The sequence below is a fragment of the Alosa pseudoharengus genome, unplaced genomic scaffold, assembly GCF_046254945.1.
Source record: "Alosa pseudoharengus isolate Yale_2024_CS ecotype anadromous, Long Island Sound unplaced genomic scaffold, YU_APseudo_1.1 YU_APseudo_1.1_scf_5, whole genome shotgun sequence".
Lineage (NCBI taxonomy): Eukaryota > Metazoa > Chordata > Actinopteri > Clupeiformes > Clupeidae > Alosa > Alosa pseudoharengus.
Window position 1 is genome coordinate 15,945,064 of NW_027468837.1, and position 16,796 is coordinate 15,961,859.

Genomic DNA, 16,796 nt, shown 5'->3' on the forward strand with positions numbered 1-16,796 from the left:
TCGTCTGTGGCACATGCCATCACTTGGAACTTGGAAAAGAGAAACAAATGGGACTTTTTGTACAGTATATATTGTATATCTAACACATCTTTGTTTATTTTAATGAAATGCTTTCCATTAAGAAGAAGTGTGTGTAAATGCACCATCCTCTCAAAACTACAGTTGATTCAATGAGACGTCAGTCATCTGCATAGTCTACCAAGGCCAGCAGTGAAGAGGAAAAACACACAGAGCATAAGTGTGTATTACTGTCATCAAAAATCTGCAGAGAAAGTGCATAACACACTATAACTGTATACGTGTCATGAACACGCAACCAGTAATGAAAGTTCCTGCTCATTTTCAGAGATGCAGGTAAGACAGCCTCACAGCTCTAAAAAGAAAATGTTTGTCTAACATTCACTGAACATCTTACTTACAGCCTACTTACAACCTTTGCATTCTGAAAGGTTTTGTGAGTTGCAGTGCATTTGTGACTTCTAGTGGAATGATCATACATCATTTGTAAATAGCTATCTTGCAAGAAATAAAAAGGCACAAAAAAAACTGTTCCCTAGATGATAATTTCTACAGTGAATGATTCTGTACTTTTTTTTTTGATGGAAGTAAAGTCATGCAGCAAATTAAAACAACCTTGTCTTGTTTTCTGTCATCACATATTTCCAAACAGGGAATCCTCAACCCCTTATCAGAATCAGAATCGAATCATATCATACCATTGTTTCAGATTGTACACAACTGATTGTAAATAGGCCTCTAATGCCTGTTATACATCAGAGTATGTATAACTGAATAGCATACAGCATAGCCTTTGGGGGATAACTTTGCTATGACAAAGTAAATTGCTTTTATAAGCCATTAACTTGGCTAACAAAGTGTTCCTACCCGAATAGCTATTTTACAAGCGATAAGACCTGCTCAGAGTGTGGCAGAAATGCTGTTCGCCCTATGAAGATTATTTTGGAAACATTACTAGTGTAAGGCAGGGATTCCCAAACTGTGGTACGCGAGCTGCCACTAGGGGGTACGCGAGATGAAAAGGGCAATGTAGGAAAGGTGTTAAAAATGATTAATTAATTAATAATCGAATTAATTAATAAATAATACATAATTGTGATAATGATATGGAAATGTGAAATTAAAGGAAATCATTTGTAAACTCTATAGCAGGCTGTGTTTCATTGAAAAAATAAGCTACCCACAATGCATGTAATTTCCTGCTGGTAGCCAGAATCAGAGCCATAGAGAGCACTTCACTGAATCCTTCTCGTTTTCTTTCATTTGTCCAGCTAACTTTTCCATTGAACCTAGCCATTTATGATGGATTACACACACTTGACGTTCTGAAATGTCCTGCACGATCAAGGCCAAATTAAGTTATCACGCAGCCACTCTGTCAGCAGCATGAGCGGTGACGGTGCGTTTCTGAGGTCAGATCATTATGACCGCCGCTAGCGAAGCTAGCGAAGTGGTCATATAGGGATTGTCAAAGTTTTTTTTTTTTTTTTTTTTTTTCGTCATCTACTTCCTGAAATTTTGGTCAACGATACCCGGGGCACCGAAACACCGGGGCACATGAAATTTGGTGGGTATGTAGCCCCACTAGACTTTGGAAAAATTTCGTTTGGTCCCCGGGGGCCACTCCCCCTCCGCGCTGGGCCCCCCGAAACCCAAAAAATTCAGTTTTTCCTAAATAACTACCTGAACCGTGGCACCGAGGATGACGAAATTTTTATGGTATTGTAGCGTTCAAAGGTTTCAGGACGCCAAGAGTAGTTCAAAGCAAGCTTTAATACTCGGAACGAGGGCAGGGACTCAGACAGACCAAGACCAAGACACAGAACACAATGCAAACAGGGCAGGTCAAGCACGCACACACACTACACATACAGGGGAGGACGCAGCCTCCCACACAAAAAGGATCACACACGAGGGAGAACTAAAAGGGAAACATGTCACAATAAAGACGCTAACATTACACTTATAACTTAGGAGAATAACGACATAAACCCCCCAAATGTTCACCCTCGTGTCCCAGCATGCCTTTCGCTGGAGAACGCTAACACAGTCTTTATGCGCCGACGTTACACAGCTCCCCCAACAAGCCATTGCCGTCCTCGGCAATGCCCACGAGGTAGCCACATGCTAACGTCGGCGCGCGTCGCCCGCCACTCAGTTCAGTGCGACAGTTCCGCCAACTCACGTGGGGTGCACGCGCCGCAGGAGCTCACTCAACGGGGCGCCACGCTGCTAGCAATCCAGTTCGGGCGTGCTAGCAGCCACGTGGCCGACCCGCTCGTCACCAGCTCCCTCTCAGCAGCCGCCCTCAGGCTGCACTTTCCGCGGCGTGTCACCACGGCACTCCTCCTCTCCAGACGGGGCCCTAGGTGGCCTTACAACCGTTGACACTGTACCAAGCACCGGGGTTCGAGGGGGGCCAGGTGAAGCTGCGCCAACGCCACTCCGCTCCGTCGAGTCGCCGACCGGGACAGACAGGCACCGACTCCACAGCAACCGGACCGCGCTGAGCTCTCCCGCTGCAGCTACCGTCTTCGGCGTCCCTCCTCGTGTTGCCATCTCGCAGAGCCGTACTGCTCTGTTCCCAGCCCGTTCCACTCCTTCGCGGCCTCGGCGAAGGCACGACCCCCGAGATGGTCGTGCTATCGAACTCCACACAACGAACTTTTTTTTTTTTTTTTTTTAAAGGCGCCGGCCAACAGGCCAACTTGAACTAGCGCCTAGCACTGCACGGTGCCCCTCACACGCACCCAAAAGTTAAAGCACACACGAAACAGTCACACTCTAGAGAGCCTTTCCGTCGAAGCTGCCCCACCGTCGTGAGTTCGCTGCCCTCAGCGGCTCCGCCAACCGTCCATCGTCTAAGAACCTCTTCCTCGCCGCACTCCCTCGGCTCTGCTCACGCGTCGCGGCTCGCCGTGGAGTCAGCGCCCAGGCCAGCGTCGTTTTCTCCGCGACCGCTTCTTCCGGCCAGATCTCCTCCCATGGCAGCAGGCAGGTCCCGGTAACAGCTCCTCTCCTCCGGCGGCAGTCACGATAGAAGGCCTCGAGCTTTTTAGTAGCCCTGACAAGGGCTCTCTCTGGATCCTCTTGCGTGGGCCTCCACCCAGTGATGAGGTCTCCCGCTCCCAGCTTCTCCCGCTGAGTGGAGGCCATGTTCGAAAGTCGCTTCTGACACCAATGTAGCGTTCAAAGGTTTCAGGACGCCAAGAGTAGTTCAAAGCAAGCTTTAATACTCGGAACGAGGGCAGGGACTCAGACAGACCAAGACCAAGACACAGAACACAATGCAAACAGGGCAGGTCAAGCACGCACACACACTACACATACAGGGGAGGACGCAGCCTCCCACACAAAAAGGATCACACACGAGGGAGAACTAAAAGGGAAACATGTCACAATAAAGACGCTAACATTACACTTATAACTTAGGAGAATAACGACATAAACCCCCCAAATGTTCACCCTCGTGTCCCAGCATGCCTTTCGCTGGAGAACGCTAACACAGTCTTTATGCGCCGACGTTACAGTATGTTGGTCTCAAGGGCCCACATCAACCTAGCCCATAATCACTCATTTGTGATTTGCACCCCCCCGGTAAAAAATGAAAATGTAATATCATTCTGCTTTAATCGCCCCTCTCTTCAGTAAAGACGTTCAGAACTGCACCAAATTTTATGTGTATGATTAACCTGACATTCTCTGGGGGTATGCCAAGTTTCGTAGAATTTCATCCATGGGGGGGGGGGGGTCTAAAAAATTAAGTTATGTGTATATTTAGTGACTGTACACTCATTGGCCTGTAGATGGTGGTGCACACATATACACACGCACACACACACACAGGCACGTATACCATCAGTATCGGCAATTAGAACGGCCGATACATAATTACAAATTCAGTAGGATTAAAGCAAAACCAAATATTCATCATAATAATAATTTGGCTGCATTTCCAGTATTGGCGTCACGTAGTCGTTTGTCCACTAGATGGCGCATCGTTGCAGTGAGACGTAATTTTGTTGGAAGTTAATCTAAAGTGGGTTGGAAAGACTACACTTCCTACAAGGACAAGACTGTAGCTTCTAGGCTACAGTAGTTTACCGCAGAGAACGTCTAAGGGTAGGATGATTTCTGCATGACATGTAATTCCTATTTCCTCTTGAAGCCGAAATAAATCTGAGAATGTTTATCGGACATGCTTGTTTTTTACTGCAGGTAGGCTACGTTAATCCTATCAATAGCATCAATAGCAGAACATATGTAAAATAATGTTACCGTTAGCATGGTTGAGTGATGGAGGCCAATTTGATTATTGATGTATTTGTAGAAAACCATAAATGCGTTTATAGGCTACCAAGCAAATCGATAACAGCACTATTTGTATCTTTGAACTGTCATCTCATTTGCTTATGACCATAACCTAGGCTACTAACAAGAGATAAGTGAGTTAGCCACAACACGTTCGCTACGTGATGGTTTTTTAATGGAAAATATATAGGCTACCTGAAAGATAACCAGTCTATGATGCATCCTAAACACCGCTGGGACATTTCTGCTCAAGGTCTCAAAAAGCATCTGAGTCAACGTTCATTCCCAAACACCCATATAGGCTACTTCAATCCTCTATTTTCAAAGGTGATTCAAGTAAGGAAGAGCATGGCTCAAAGTAAAGTAACTGAAACTACATACATTCGTCAAAGTGAATAATTTGTGTCAACTCGCCGCAATGTAGATTTATTAACGCACCCGTGATGATCTACATCTCCATTTAAACCAGATGTTTTAGAGCGCACGTTGAGATGTATTCAGGGCAGGGCTGTACCTACACATATTTGTTGCACGTGCTACAAAAATCATTCTTTGCGATGGATGAATTAGTACCAACGTTACACCGGTCAGATACAGTTTTGCCTATGGCTATTCCGTGAGACTGAGGCGCTTTTTGTTTGTTCGAAGTGCGTGTTTAGGGTGTGAGAGGGGAGTCGATGTGATTCCAACTTGGTAGTTAGTCTATGCGATTAAAAAACACGTGTGTGTGAAGTATCCAAACAATGATAACGCTTTCATTATGGCTGCTTTAGCCACAGACCTTGAGCTACTGTACAGTGGGTTGGGTTCCATTTAGAAGTGTCCACTTCATCCGCCCTTTCCGTGATTCGCCAAGAGGTGGCAGCTTGATACTGTAAGGTGTAAGCCATTGGTTCCAAAGGAGATTTTATTTGGGTCGCTAGCATAGCGACAAGTGTTGTGTAATAGGCCTAGCATAGGGCCTACCTTATATAGCTTATAGTTTGTTAACAGTCACGGTTTTATAATAACTCCCTCTATGCATTTTTGCATTTAGCTCTGAAACCGGGGGGCGAACACGTCGCAGGGGGGGCGCCAGTGCGTGGATATCTCAATCGCAAAATTAAACAATATTTCTATCGGGCGCATACCATGGACTAGGCTGGGTGAAAGTCAAAAGATTGAGCTTAACCATGGACCTCATAGTTGCAAAATGCAAGGGAACATGAATCAGCATATTATTTGCACAAACAATAACGGACAGCTCTTCAACTTTGCCCGTTAAAATGTGTATGAACAGTCTCGCAACGCATTTCATGAAGGCCCTTTTGGACATGTCAGTTATTTGCACCACTGGGTAAAACGGCATTTTGTTTTAGACTACTGGTATTTAATTTGTGCATTGACAATAAAGCTGAATATCATTTGAACTAGATGACTAAATTTATGCATATGTAGAAGAAGAAACATTCACAAAAATCCATGACATGACCTCTCTTCTTGATAGCTGTTGAAAACTGCATGGAACTGACAGGGATTGTTTTGTTTAATAATAAATAAATAAATACATTATGCTGCTACCTTCTGCTTTTCCCAAATACAATGTAGCCTACAGGTGTACCTTTCATCAGTCCAGTTGCAATGGATGGACTGTGATGAACTGCCCTACTTGTGATTGTTTAGAGATTTTAAAGGTTTTATAACAATGCTACAAAATTTTTGGCCCAGAAACAAATCTATTCAACTTTGCAGCGCCAGTAGGCTTTGTGTGCGGAATGTGTGCACACACACATTCCAAACAAGCATACACAAAAGTTTCAAGAGCGGGGGATGGAGTAGAAGATGGAGACAAATTCATTAATATGATTTATTTTCGCGGAATGGACAGGACTGAGCGGCGGTCATATTTTGTACCGCTATGCGGTACATCTAGTTATGTAGGCTAGCCTACTAGACTGTTCTCACGTTGCAGCGCTTTACTTATATGAAGTAGCATTAATCAATATGAGGGGCAGAGGGGGAAAAATTTTGTCCCCCCCGACGATAAAAATAATTTAGCAGAGATAGGAAAACCAGAGGGGGGGAAATCCTCACCATCCCCCCTGCAGTGTTGGGAGTAATGCGTTACAAAAGTAATGTAATTACTGTAATATATTGCTGTTTGCGATAACGCGGTAATGTAAGGCATTACAACAAAAAAAGGGTAATATTTACTCGGTACAAACTTCAGTAACGCGCGTTACAATGCAGTTTAACCCAAAATTAAGCGCTTGTTTTGTTTTGATACATATTCGCAAACACCACGCGAGAACAACAGAGGAGAAAAAATCGGCGCAAAATAGTAGAACGTTATCTCCTGATACTGGTTGAATATGACTGTGGCTGCAGCAGACTCGCAGGCGGACTCTATTTGCTGGATGGACATAAGCCTACGCTCATTATTTTCAGCTTGTCAGAGACAAGGCTATGAAGAACATAGTGCACTTTGTGTGCGAAACCGAAAGATCTCTCAGCTCGCGAAATAGCACAAGTAAATTAATGAAACATCTAAAGTAGTGCCACGCTAATCTTTTTGATTCTTGATAAAACACAATCGTGTTGTGCATGTCAGCTTTGTGCTGTGAACTTGAATTGAAGAGAATAAAGGGATAGAAATGCAGAAAAAGATTGTGTAGCCTGGCAGTGCCACCGCTCCCACCACGCGCATCACGCACTTTGCGTTGGGCACCAAAGGACAGAGGGGGCACCCAAATGTAACCAATGAATAGTAGCTTTACTGCAAACTGCGTTTCACTCTTCATCAATAACGTTTACAATGTCAAAATGCACTAACACGATGTTACATGCAAGTTTGATACCTTTTGGGTTCTCTCAATCACCACGTAGTACTAGAATTGGTGGGTCTTCAATCATTCGTTTTCCAAGCATTTAGGCTACATGAAGCACATGATATGCTGAGTCGACTGAAACGCATTCCATTCAGATAACTAGGTGGATACCAGGCTCATAATTCACTTGTATTCACAAAACGAAATGTGAAGCAACATGTCATTGCATACTTCCATTTCCAAAGCAATGAACATTGCTTTTTAACATTGTGCATATTATTGTTAATATTGTGCTATCAATGTAACTCAAACAAATAAGGCTTGTAAACAAGAGCTGGCAAAAGGGCATTATGACAACGTAAAGATCAATGCTCTTAAAGTGACAGTGCACCATTTATAAGTAAAACAGCATTTCTTCAGAAATTAATGTTTAAAAATACACAGTAATGGTCTGTAAATAATATGCCTTTTATTTTACTTTAGGTGTTGGAGTTATCATTTAAATGTCACTCACTCAAAGCCACTCACTTAGGGCACCGAAATGGCCAGCAGGCATCATGTCTTTATTAAAGGAACCGTATGTAAAAAATGTATTTCAATTAATCATAAAATTGCCCTGATATGTCACTAGACATTAAGAAATCATGTTCATTTCAAATACTTATATCACTGACAACAGTAGTCTGGCCAGGATATTGTCATTTAAAAAGTGAAGTTGCAGCCCTCAACTGATGTTGATGTTGTCATGTTGTGTTTTGGCCTAATGCGCCACCCTCCACCTATCTACTAATCACAAAGTCAGTAGTGTTTCGTCATCCGGTTGCCAACTCTGCCAGTCAGAGGGGAGGGGAAGGGGATACACCGCACTACAGTAATTTGAAAGTGATTGTAGTACCCGTTTTGGCCACAATCTTACATACGGTTCCTTTAAGCTTTGATTTACAATATAGTAGGCTCTCTATTGATTTTAATGAGTAGGCCTAGGCCTTAAAGTTACAGTATTTCTATCACAATTTACCAGACTTTGACCTTTTGTCGGTTTTTAACAAAATTCTGACTATGATTGTTCCTTGTATTGCATTATGAGCACTGCGCCTATTGCATTCTACTGTTGCCTTAAGCCTAGCTCATGCTATACCACATCTCCCTCCATTGGAAGAGCAAGCTGCATTGAGCGTAATTAACTGCATTTAGAATGGCAAATCCATATTTCTAGATATTTTGGTGAAAGTAACTTAAAAGTAATGCAATAGTAGTGTAATGCCTTACAATTCAGAGACAGTAATATTATAATGTAACAAATTACTTTGAAATGACAGTAATAAGTAATGCATAGTACATTACGATTTTGAAGTAACTTGCCCAACACTGCCCCCTTTTGCTGCCAGCAAGTTGCTGTAAATTTTATGTTAAAGTTTTTACAGTGTTCCTTCTAAAGCAGCCATTCAAAATAATAAGTAGGCTATCGGCCTACCGAAGAGAAGCTATCTCTCCACCCCAACATGAGCTGCTTAACAGGCTCACTCTCCTAAGTTGCGTGGGAACTTGGATCTGCAGCACTTGGTCCCGTCTTCTATTAATCCTCGAAATATGGTTAGATTTTGTTATGGACACGTCGACACCATATTTTTGCACAGACCTGTTTATTGAATCAGAGTCACATCTGCAGCAAATACGGTAAACCTGCTCGTGATAACGTGCTAATTGTTTATCCCCAGTTAACATGCATCCCATTAAGATCCACGACACCGGATTGGTTTGTCCTCAATTTGTGGTGTTCCACCTCGTTGATAACAGCGGACATTGTGAATGTGTCCATCTGCATACTGAAGGCTTTTCTGACCTCTGTTTTTTGAATATATCAATATTACTTGACGCCCAGAAATCCAGCATATTGTTGCACTCGGCTAAATGGGGGTGCTGCGTCCCCATGTTGAACACGCGTTCTCGCACACTTTCCTGCAAACTTGTCCGACTTAGCAACAGTAACTATGGGACTGACAATGGGAGGAGGGGCTTGGGATCGGTCAATAGAGTCCCGAAGCCATGACGTAGCGTTGCCAAGGCAGCAATTTCACTGGATCTAAACAAATCAATCTAACCATTGAAATCGCCATTGACCTCTCCAGAATAAGTCCCGCCTCCGTAACTTCCGTATCCATCCAACTTCCGGGCGTGGATTGTCTATGAGAAATAACATGGCGTTTCGAAATATCATACCGGTAAAACATCTGTAGGTAGCGAAGTTGAAAAAGCTGGTGGGCAGATTGGCCTACACACTTCTGCCATATAGTTTCCACTGGATTTTTTGATTGTCGGTGCCGTTTAAGTAGTATACTATAGACTATACTACTTAAACGGCACCGAAAATCAAAAAATCCAGTGGAAACTAGATGGCAGAAGTGTGTAGGCCAATCTGCCCAGCAGCTTTTTCTACTTTGTCACCTACAGAGTTTGACAGGTACAATCTTTCAAAACGCCATGTTATTTCCCATAGACAATCCACGCCCGGAAGTTGGATGGATACGGAAGTTAGGAGGCCGGATATATTCTGGAGAGGTCTATAGCGGTGGCTTTCTTAATCTATTTCAATAATTTTACAACGTTTCTAAGACGTTAGTATATTTTTTTACACTGTAGGAATCACATACTACAACATATATTCATACCAACACGATCCAATTTGTGACTACAGAGTTTTATTTTAGCATGGGTTTCCTCCTTTGAGAAGACGTGAAATATCCACTGGAATTTTGTTTCTTTCTATTACACCTGCCAGGGAATCCGTGTTATGTGGCTACACTGCTGCCTAGCAGGTAAAACACGTTTAAATTGATATATTTATTTTTATTAGCTAGAAATGATGCCACATGTCTACATTCAATGCTATTTATGCCACTTCGAAAGTTTGTTTAGATCCAGTGATTCTGCTGTCATGGAAACGCTACGTCACACTTCGGGACTCTATTCTCTGAAACTCTTACACCATAATTTTGCTTATCAGTTGTTCTACCTCATACAAATCCAAAAAAGCCACAATAAACAGTAATGAGAAAAAAAGAAACATTATAAACAGGAAAGTAGCATTTACCCATAATCCCTAACTGCTTTGTATCAACTGTGCCACTAGTTTATGGGACAATAACACCAATTTCTAAGTTATTTGAACAATTGTCTTGAATCATAGTCAACTTCAGACATCAGACAGGATGGCAGCTCTTCCAGAGGCCTCCCATGGATGTTATGAACCGATCCATTGTGGCTGCAAAAGGGTGTACTATGCGTTGCAGGTGCAAGAAGGCTGCCTTCAAGTGCACTGATCTTTGCTCTTGCTCAGGAGACTGTTAGCCTGGACACAGCCAATAGAGACATGACATTAAAAAAGGAAAACATTGTTGAGACAAATACTTGTGTTTTTTTTTAAAGGGGTCTTTATTAAATTGCTCTTTATCATATTATTTACTATCTACCATTCCACTATGTATCTATCTATATGACATAGCAGTATAGGCCTAAAGGTGAAAAAATAAATCACATTTGTATGTGATTAGAATGTTGCCAGTTAAAGGTTCCATTTGATACTGTCATAATGAACTCAAGCAACCAGTTTGAATGGCAGTTAATGTAAGTTCTAGATCTTTACAGTAGAATTCTGGAATGATTTGTAAAAATATTTTACTCCTCAAAGATGTCAAGTCAAGTCAACTGTATTTCTATAGCACATTTAAAAACAACTGAGTTGAACCAAAGTGCTTACAAACAAACATAAAACAATGACAATGGTACAATAACAATAATAACATAACATGGGGGGGAAATAAATATGTCAGGATCTGGCCCGGACCTCTGAGTTTGTGCCACCCTGGTGGCCTTTTTGTGTATTGTCGTGTTTGTTTTTGCCTGTTCCCCATGTGCTTTGTGTTTACCTGCCTGTCACCTGTCTTGTCTCCGCCCCATCTCCTTATTTGGTCTGTGCTTCCTGTCTCGTTTGGTTTCCCTCCTTTTCTGCCTCCTCACCTGTTCCCTGTTATTGTCTCGTTGGTTTCGTCCAGTCCTCTGTCTTTCTGTTAATTGGTATGTGTATTTGTACCCTCCTGTTTCTTTGTTCCCTGTCGGCTCGTCTCTCTGTTTCGTCAAGTCCAAGTCCTGTATTTATGTATGTATGCATGCATGCATGCATGTATGTAAGTCAGTAAGTCAGTCAGTCTGTAATAAAGTGTGTTTTCCGTCAGAAAAGAGTCTTGCGCTTGGGTCCTCCTTCACAACCCTGACAGTACGAGCCGACCCAGAATGGACCCAGCAGACTCTGATTTCCCGATGGACGAGCTGAGTGAAGTGGATTACGCTCTCGGCAGGCTCAATTCTGAGCTTGTCAAGTCCACTGACTTGGAGCGCCGGCAAGCTATCGTTACCTTGATGCAGAGGACTATTTCCTCAAGGCCCGGGCTACTGAAGGTTCCAGGAATGGCTACCCTGGCCAACCAGCTCTCAGGTCTGGGTAAGAGCCTTCAGTCCCTCCTTGTTCCCTCCGGCAATCCAGTTTTTGAGGCTGCTAGTCTCGCGCCTGACCCTGCCCCTGCCCCTCCAGCTCATTGCCAGGGGCTTAGGGTGGGCGTGCTGCGCCTGCAGCCGGTCACCTCAGGTCCAGAGCCTCAGCCTGACTAGTTCCAGTTCCCCCCTGAACTCATCCAGGTCCCTCAGGCTACCTCCAGGAGGAGACGTGCCAAGCGTCGTCCAACCCGGTCCTCTGACACCATGCCTCCGGTGCCCAGCCCAGAGGCGCCTGCTCCTGCGCCCAGCCCAGAGGCGCCTGCTCCTGCGCCCAGCCCAGAGGCGCCTGCTCCTGCGCCCAGCCCAGAGGCGCCTGCTCCTGCGCCCAGCCCAGAGGCGCCTGCTCCTGCGCCCAGCCCAGAGGCGCCTGCTCCTGCGCCCGCAGCCGAGTCAGCTCCTGCGCCCGCAGCCGAGTCAGCTCCTGCGCCCGCAGCCGAGTCAGCTCCTGCGCCCGCAGCCGAGTCAGCTCCTGCGCCCGCAGCCGAGTCAGCTCCTGCGCCCGCAGCCGAGTCAGCTCCTGCGCCCGCAGCCGAGTCAGCTCCTGCGCCCGCAGCCGAGTCAGCTCCTGCGCCCGCAGCCGAGTCAGCTCCTGCGCCCGCAGCCGAGTCAGCTCCTGCGCCCGCAGCCGAGTCAGCTCCTGCGCCCGCAGCCGAGTCAGCTCCTGCGCCCGCAGCCGAGTCAGCTCCTGCGCCCGCAGCCGCGTCTCCCGACGCCACGCCTGCAGCCGCGTCTCCCGACGCCATGCCGGCAACCCAGCCTCTGCCCGAGCCGGACCCGCCTCCCTCTGACTTTCTGGCCCCGCCTCTGCCCGAGTCGGTTCCGCCTCCATCTGACTCTCCGGCCCCGCCTCTGCCCGAGCCGGCCCCGCCTCTTCCCGAGCCCTTCTCTGTCCCTGTCCCCATCGCTGTGCCTGTCTTTGTGCCCGTCCCAGTCACCGTCCCAGTCACCGTCCCCGTTCCCGTCTCCGTTCCCGTCTCCGTTCCCGTCACCATCCTAGTCACCGTCCCTGTTACTGTCCCAGTCACCGTCCCAGTCACTGTCTTTGTTCCTGTCCCTTCTCCTGCCCCTGAGTCTGTCCTACCTGAGTCTGTGTCTGTCCTGCCTGAGTCTGTCCCGTCTGCTTGTTCCCTGCCCAAGCCCTCCGAGTCTGCCCCGTCCGAGTCTGCCCCGTCCGAGTCTGCCCTGCCTGCTTGTTCCCTGCCCAAGCCCTCCGAGTCTGCCCCGTCCGAGTCTGCCCCGTCCTTACGGTCTGTCGGACCAGTCCCTCCGTCCAGGCCCCCTCCGCCCACCCTGGTTGGACTTTTCTGGGGACGCCAGGAGGCGTCCGTTGAGGGGGGGGTACTGTCAGGATCTGGCCCGGACCTCTGAGTTTGTGCCACCCTGGTGGCCTTTTTGTGTATTGTCGTGTTTGTTTTTGCCTGTTCCCCATGTGCTTTGTGTTTACCTGCCTGTCACCTGTCTTGTCTCCGCCCCATCTCCTTATTTGGTCTGTGCTTCCTGTCTCGTTTGGTTTCCCTCCTTTTCTGCCTTCTCACCTGTTCCCTGTTATTGTCTCGTTGGTTTCGTCCAGTCCTCTGTCTTTCTGTTAATTGGTATGCGTATTTGTACCCTCCTGTTTCTTTGTTCCCTGTCGGCTCGTCTCTCTGTTTCGTCAAGTCCAAGTCCTGTATTTATGTATGCATGCATGTAAGTAAGTAAATCAGTCTGTAATAAAGTGTGTTTTCCGTCAGAAAAGAGTCTTGCGCTTGGGTCCTCCTTCACAACCCTGACAAAATAAATAATTGAAATAATAAAGAAATTGGTCTAAAATAAAATAAAGTGTGTGTGTGTGTGTGGGTGGGGGGTATTAAGGTAGATTAAAAGCTTGGGAGAAAATGAAAGTCTTTAAGTTAGACTTAAAGCAGTCAATGGTTGGATATGTGTATATTATACAGCAAATATCTAGCCCCAGAGGTCAGATCTGAAGTGGCTCCACGTCTGAAATTAAACCTTAGGGGGTGAAGAGTATCCTTGTATCCTCTATTTGCCGTGAGTTTCCCCGAGTTCGGGCTTTCAACCAAAGATTCTAGAACAGAGCTCTGTTCTAGAATCTTTGCTTTGTCTCCCCGGAGTGTCGACTCCTTTACATGCTTTTATTTTGATAAAGAAAACCAGACGCAAAACTGGTCATGTCGTCACATCCGTTAGAGTGTGGCGTTCCCTGTATCAGGCTGCGCTCCAGTGTCAACACGTGCAATTATGTCCAAAGCTAGTAAGTATGTTCTTTTTTAACTGTAACATGTGATTTCTAGGTTCCTATAAGAGTAATTTACACAGAAGTTGTAACTTTGCCAACTGTCTTTCAGAACAAAAAAGAGCGAAAAGGCTTGGTTTCATCGGTAAAAAGGTAACTAGCGTGAAGTGTTTTATGGGTTACTACCAGTTCGCTGATGGCTAAGGAGCATCGGTAGCAGATGTGCATGTTGTTGAATGCAATACTAGCAGAATGCAATATGTGTTATTTACTTGTGAACAGTAATGCTGTGGCCTGTGTCTATTTAGGTACAGTATTAGCGAGTTGTCGAGTGTTGGTATGGTAATTTACTGTCTCACATAGCAATTAATTGTAACGTTATTTGTCAGAGCAAGGATGGAGGGCAAACCAGCACCCAGGGAAGCAGAAAGGATCCTGGTGTGCCAAACGTTCGACACTTCAAAGAAAATGCGCAGAGACAAGCTGAACTTCGACAAAAAAGGGTGAGAACGATTGGCTGATATTAATAGCAAACCAATCATTTTGTTTACTTGCTGGCTGTTGTCATTAGACACCGTCTTGAAATTGCGAATAGGAATAACGTTGTTATTTTGATTAAAAAAAGAAAGAAAGTAGTTGATGTCATTGTTTTGTAACTCAAAAGGCACACGGTCCTGCCCATGTACTGTATGTCATTTAGCAGATGAAGTCATTAGTCTCTGACAGTCTGTAACAGATTGTGCAGACACCACAGCAGCAAGTGTATTCCCCCCCCCCCCCAGCGCCCACATATTTTGGTCAACTTAAAGGAACCATATGTAAGAAATGTATTTTAATTAATCATAAAATGGCCCTGATATGTCACTAGACATTAAGAAATCATGTTCATTTCAAATACTTATATCACTGACAACAGTAGTCCGACCAGGATATTCTCATTTAAAAAGTGAAGTTGCAGCCCTCAACTGATGTTGATGTTGTCATGTTGTGTTTTGGCCTGATGCGCCACCCTCCACCTGTCTACTAATCAGTAGGCTAGTGTTTCGGCATCCAGGTTGCCAGCCCTGCTAGTCAGGGGGGAGGGGGAGGGGATACACCGCTCTACAGTAATTTTAAAGTGATTGCAGTACCAGTTTTGGCCACAATCTTACATACTGTTCCTTTAAAACTACTGTTGTCCTATGTATAAAAGCACAGCTAGCAACATAGCAAGAGGCTAACAACCATACAGTTTAATTAACGTTAGCCTATTTCATTACATGTGTAGGCTAATAGGCTACTCATAAACAGACGCCATAGCTGTAATCTTTTCCTCGTTTCTCCTCTCCTTTTCCTCTCCTCTCCTTCTCCTCTCTTCTTCCTACCTGATGGCTTGACTCTTTCTTGTCCTGTGTTTATTTGGCACATCAGAATCAAATCACCTATCCCTCAACTACGACGGAGTATTAGGGCCACACATGAAGAAAAAAAAATTTTTGCCATTTTTTTTTTAAACTCGACATGTTGACTTTAAAGTCGCCATGTCGACATTAAACTCGACGTTTCGAGAATAAAGTTGAAATATTATATCTACTTTAATCTCGACGTGCCGACATTCAACTCGAAATACAGTTTAAACATACCCTACAGTTTAAGCTATGTAGCCTACACTAACACACAATATGTGACATGAATAATAGGCCTACTTCAAATAGGTGTTATTTCAGGTAGATTAATGCTAGATTGCTGATAGATTCAGATAGATTGCGTCTTGTCTGTTAACAACTCATTGTCGTCATATATAGCTAGAAAAATTATGTTTCCAATGATATAATGTTTCTATAAAACAAAATTTCACTCGGTTTTTACGTGGGTATAGGCCACCGCACATCAAAATAACTGCCCTTCATGACCCACAGGCCGTCACTCTCATTTTTTTAAAACTGCTATTCCATGTCTCACGTGCATAAAATATAGTAGGCTATAAACATAGATATGTGTGCATTTACTTAGAATACATGGGGTTGCCTGGTCAGGAGGACAGCTTCAATCGTCGCTCCATAGACATTCAGCGTAGCTGGCTGTTTTGCATCCATTACAAACAAACGTGCAATGTGAAAGTCTGGGATTAGGGAGAGCACTTATGCCTAATGCCTAATCTAGTGCATGTCAAACCTTTAGATGAAAAACACTCTTTAATAATAGGCCTACAATAAATAAATAAACCGATAATGACGTTTACTTTTGACCATCACATCGCCTGTAACTCCGTGATAAAAGGACGTAACAGGAAAGTATTTGGCTGAGCAACGGAAGTTAATATGTTCTATGTTTTGTCCACATGATGTCTATGTCTATCGTTGTTGCATTCGAAGAAAACTGGAATGTTTCATTCGTCCTCCTTTTCAATCGTGCCGGTGCTTAGGCCTACCCTACTTTGGAGCGGTCGTTCTCTCTCCAAACTAACTTTATTCTTAAAATGTTGAGTTTAATGTTGACACGTCGAGATTAAAGTCGACATGACATTTCAACTTTATTCTCGAAATGTTTAATGTCGACATGGTGACTTTAAAGTCGACATGTCGAGTTTTATCTCGTCATGGAAAAAATATTTTTTTCTTCATGTGTGGCCCTAATACTCCTCATAATACGTACTCAACACCGTCAACCAATTGTCAAAACAAATTTAGATTTAATAGAGACTCAGTCAGACCAATAGTATGAAAAATCAGGAACAGAGTTTATTTACAATGATGCGCATCAAGGGAGAGACAGCATGACTTCACCTAAAGATCCTTCAGCTGCTCTAACTAGACAAGGAAATAGTTAGGGTTTAAGTATCCTTCCAGGCTGACGGGAGATGGCGTTGGTCATCCCATCTCATGTGGACTACACTG

The 16,796-nt window shown here is 44.6% G+C and overlaps 1 protein-coding gene across 1 annotated transcript in view; it reads left to right on the forward strand.

The window, feature by feature from the left end:
• The first annotated feature begins 13,859 nt into the window (after positions 1-13,859).
• gnl3l (G protein nucleolar 3 like) overlaps positions 13,860-16,796 on the forward strand; it is a 38,027-nt gene continuing 35,090 nt past the window's right edge. The window contains exons 1-3 of the mRNA XM_076267573.1: positions 13,860-13,938; positions 14,033-14,073; positions 14,310-14,423. Of these exons, the coding sequence (XP_076123688.1) occupies positions 13,926-13,938; positions 14,033-14,073; positions 14,310-14,423 (168 nt within the window). The 5' untranslated portion in view covers positions 13,860-13,925. The remainder of the gene's footprint in view (positions 13,939-14,032; positions 14,074-14,309; positions 14,424-16,796) is intronic.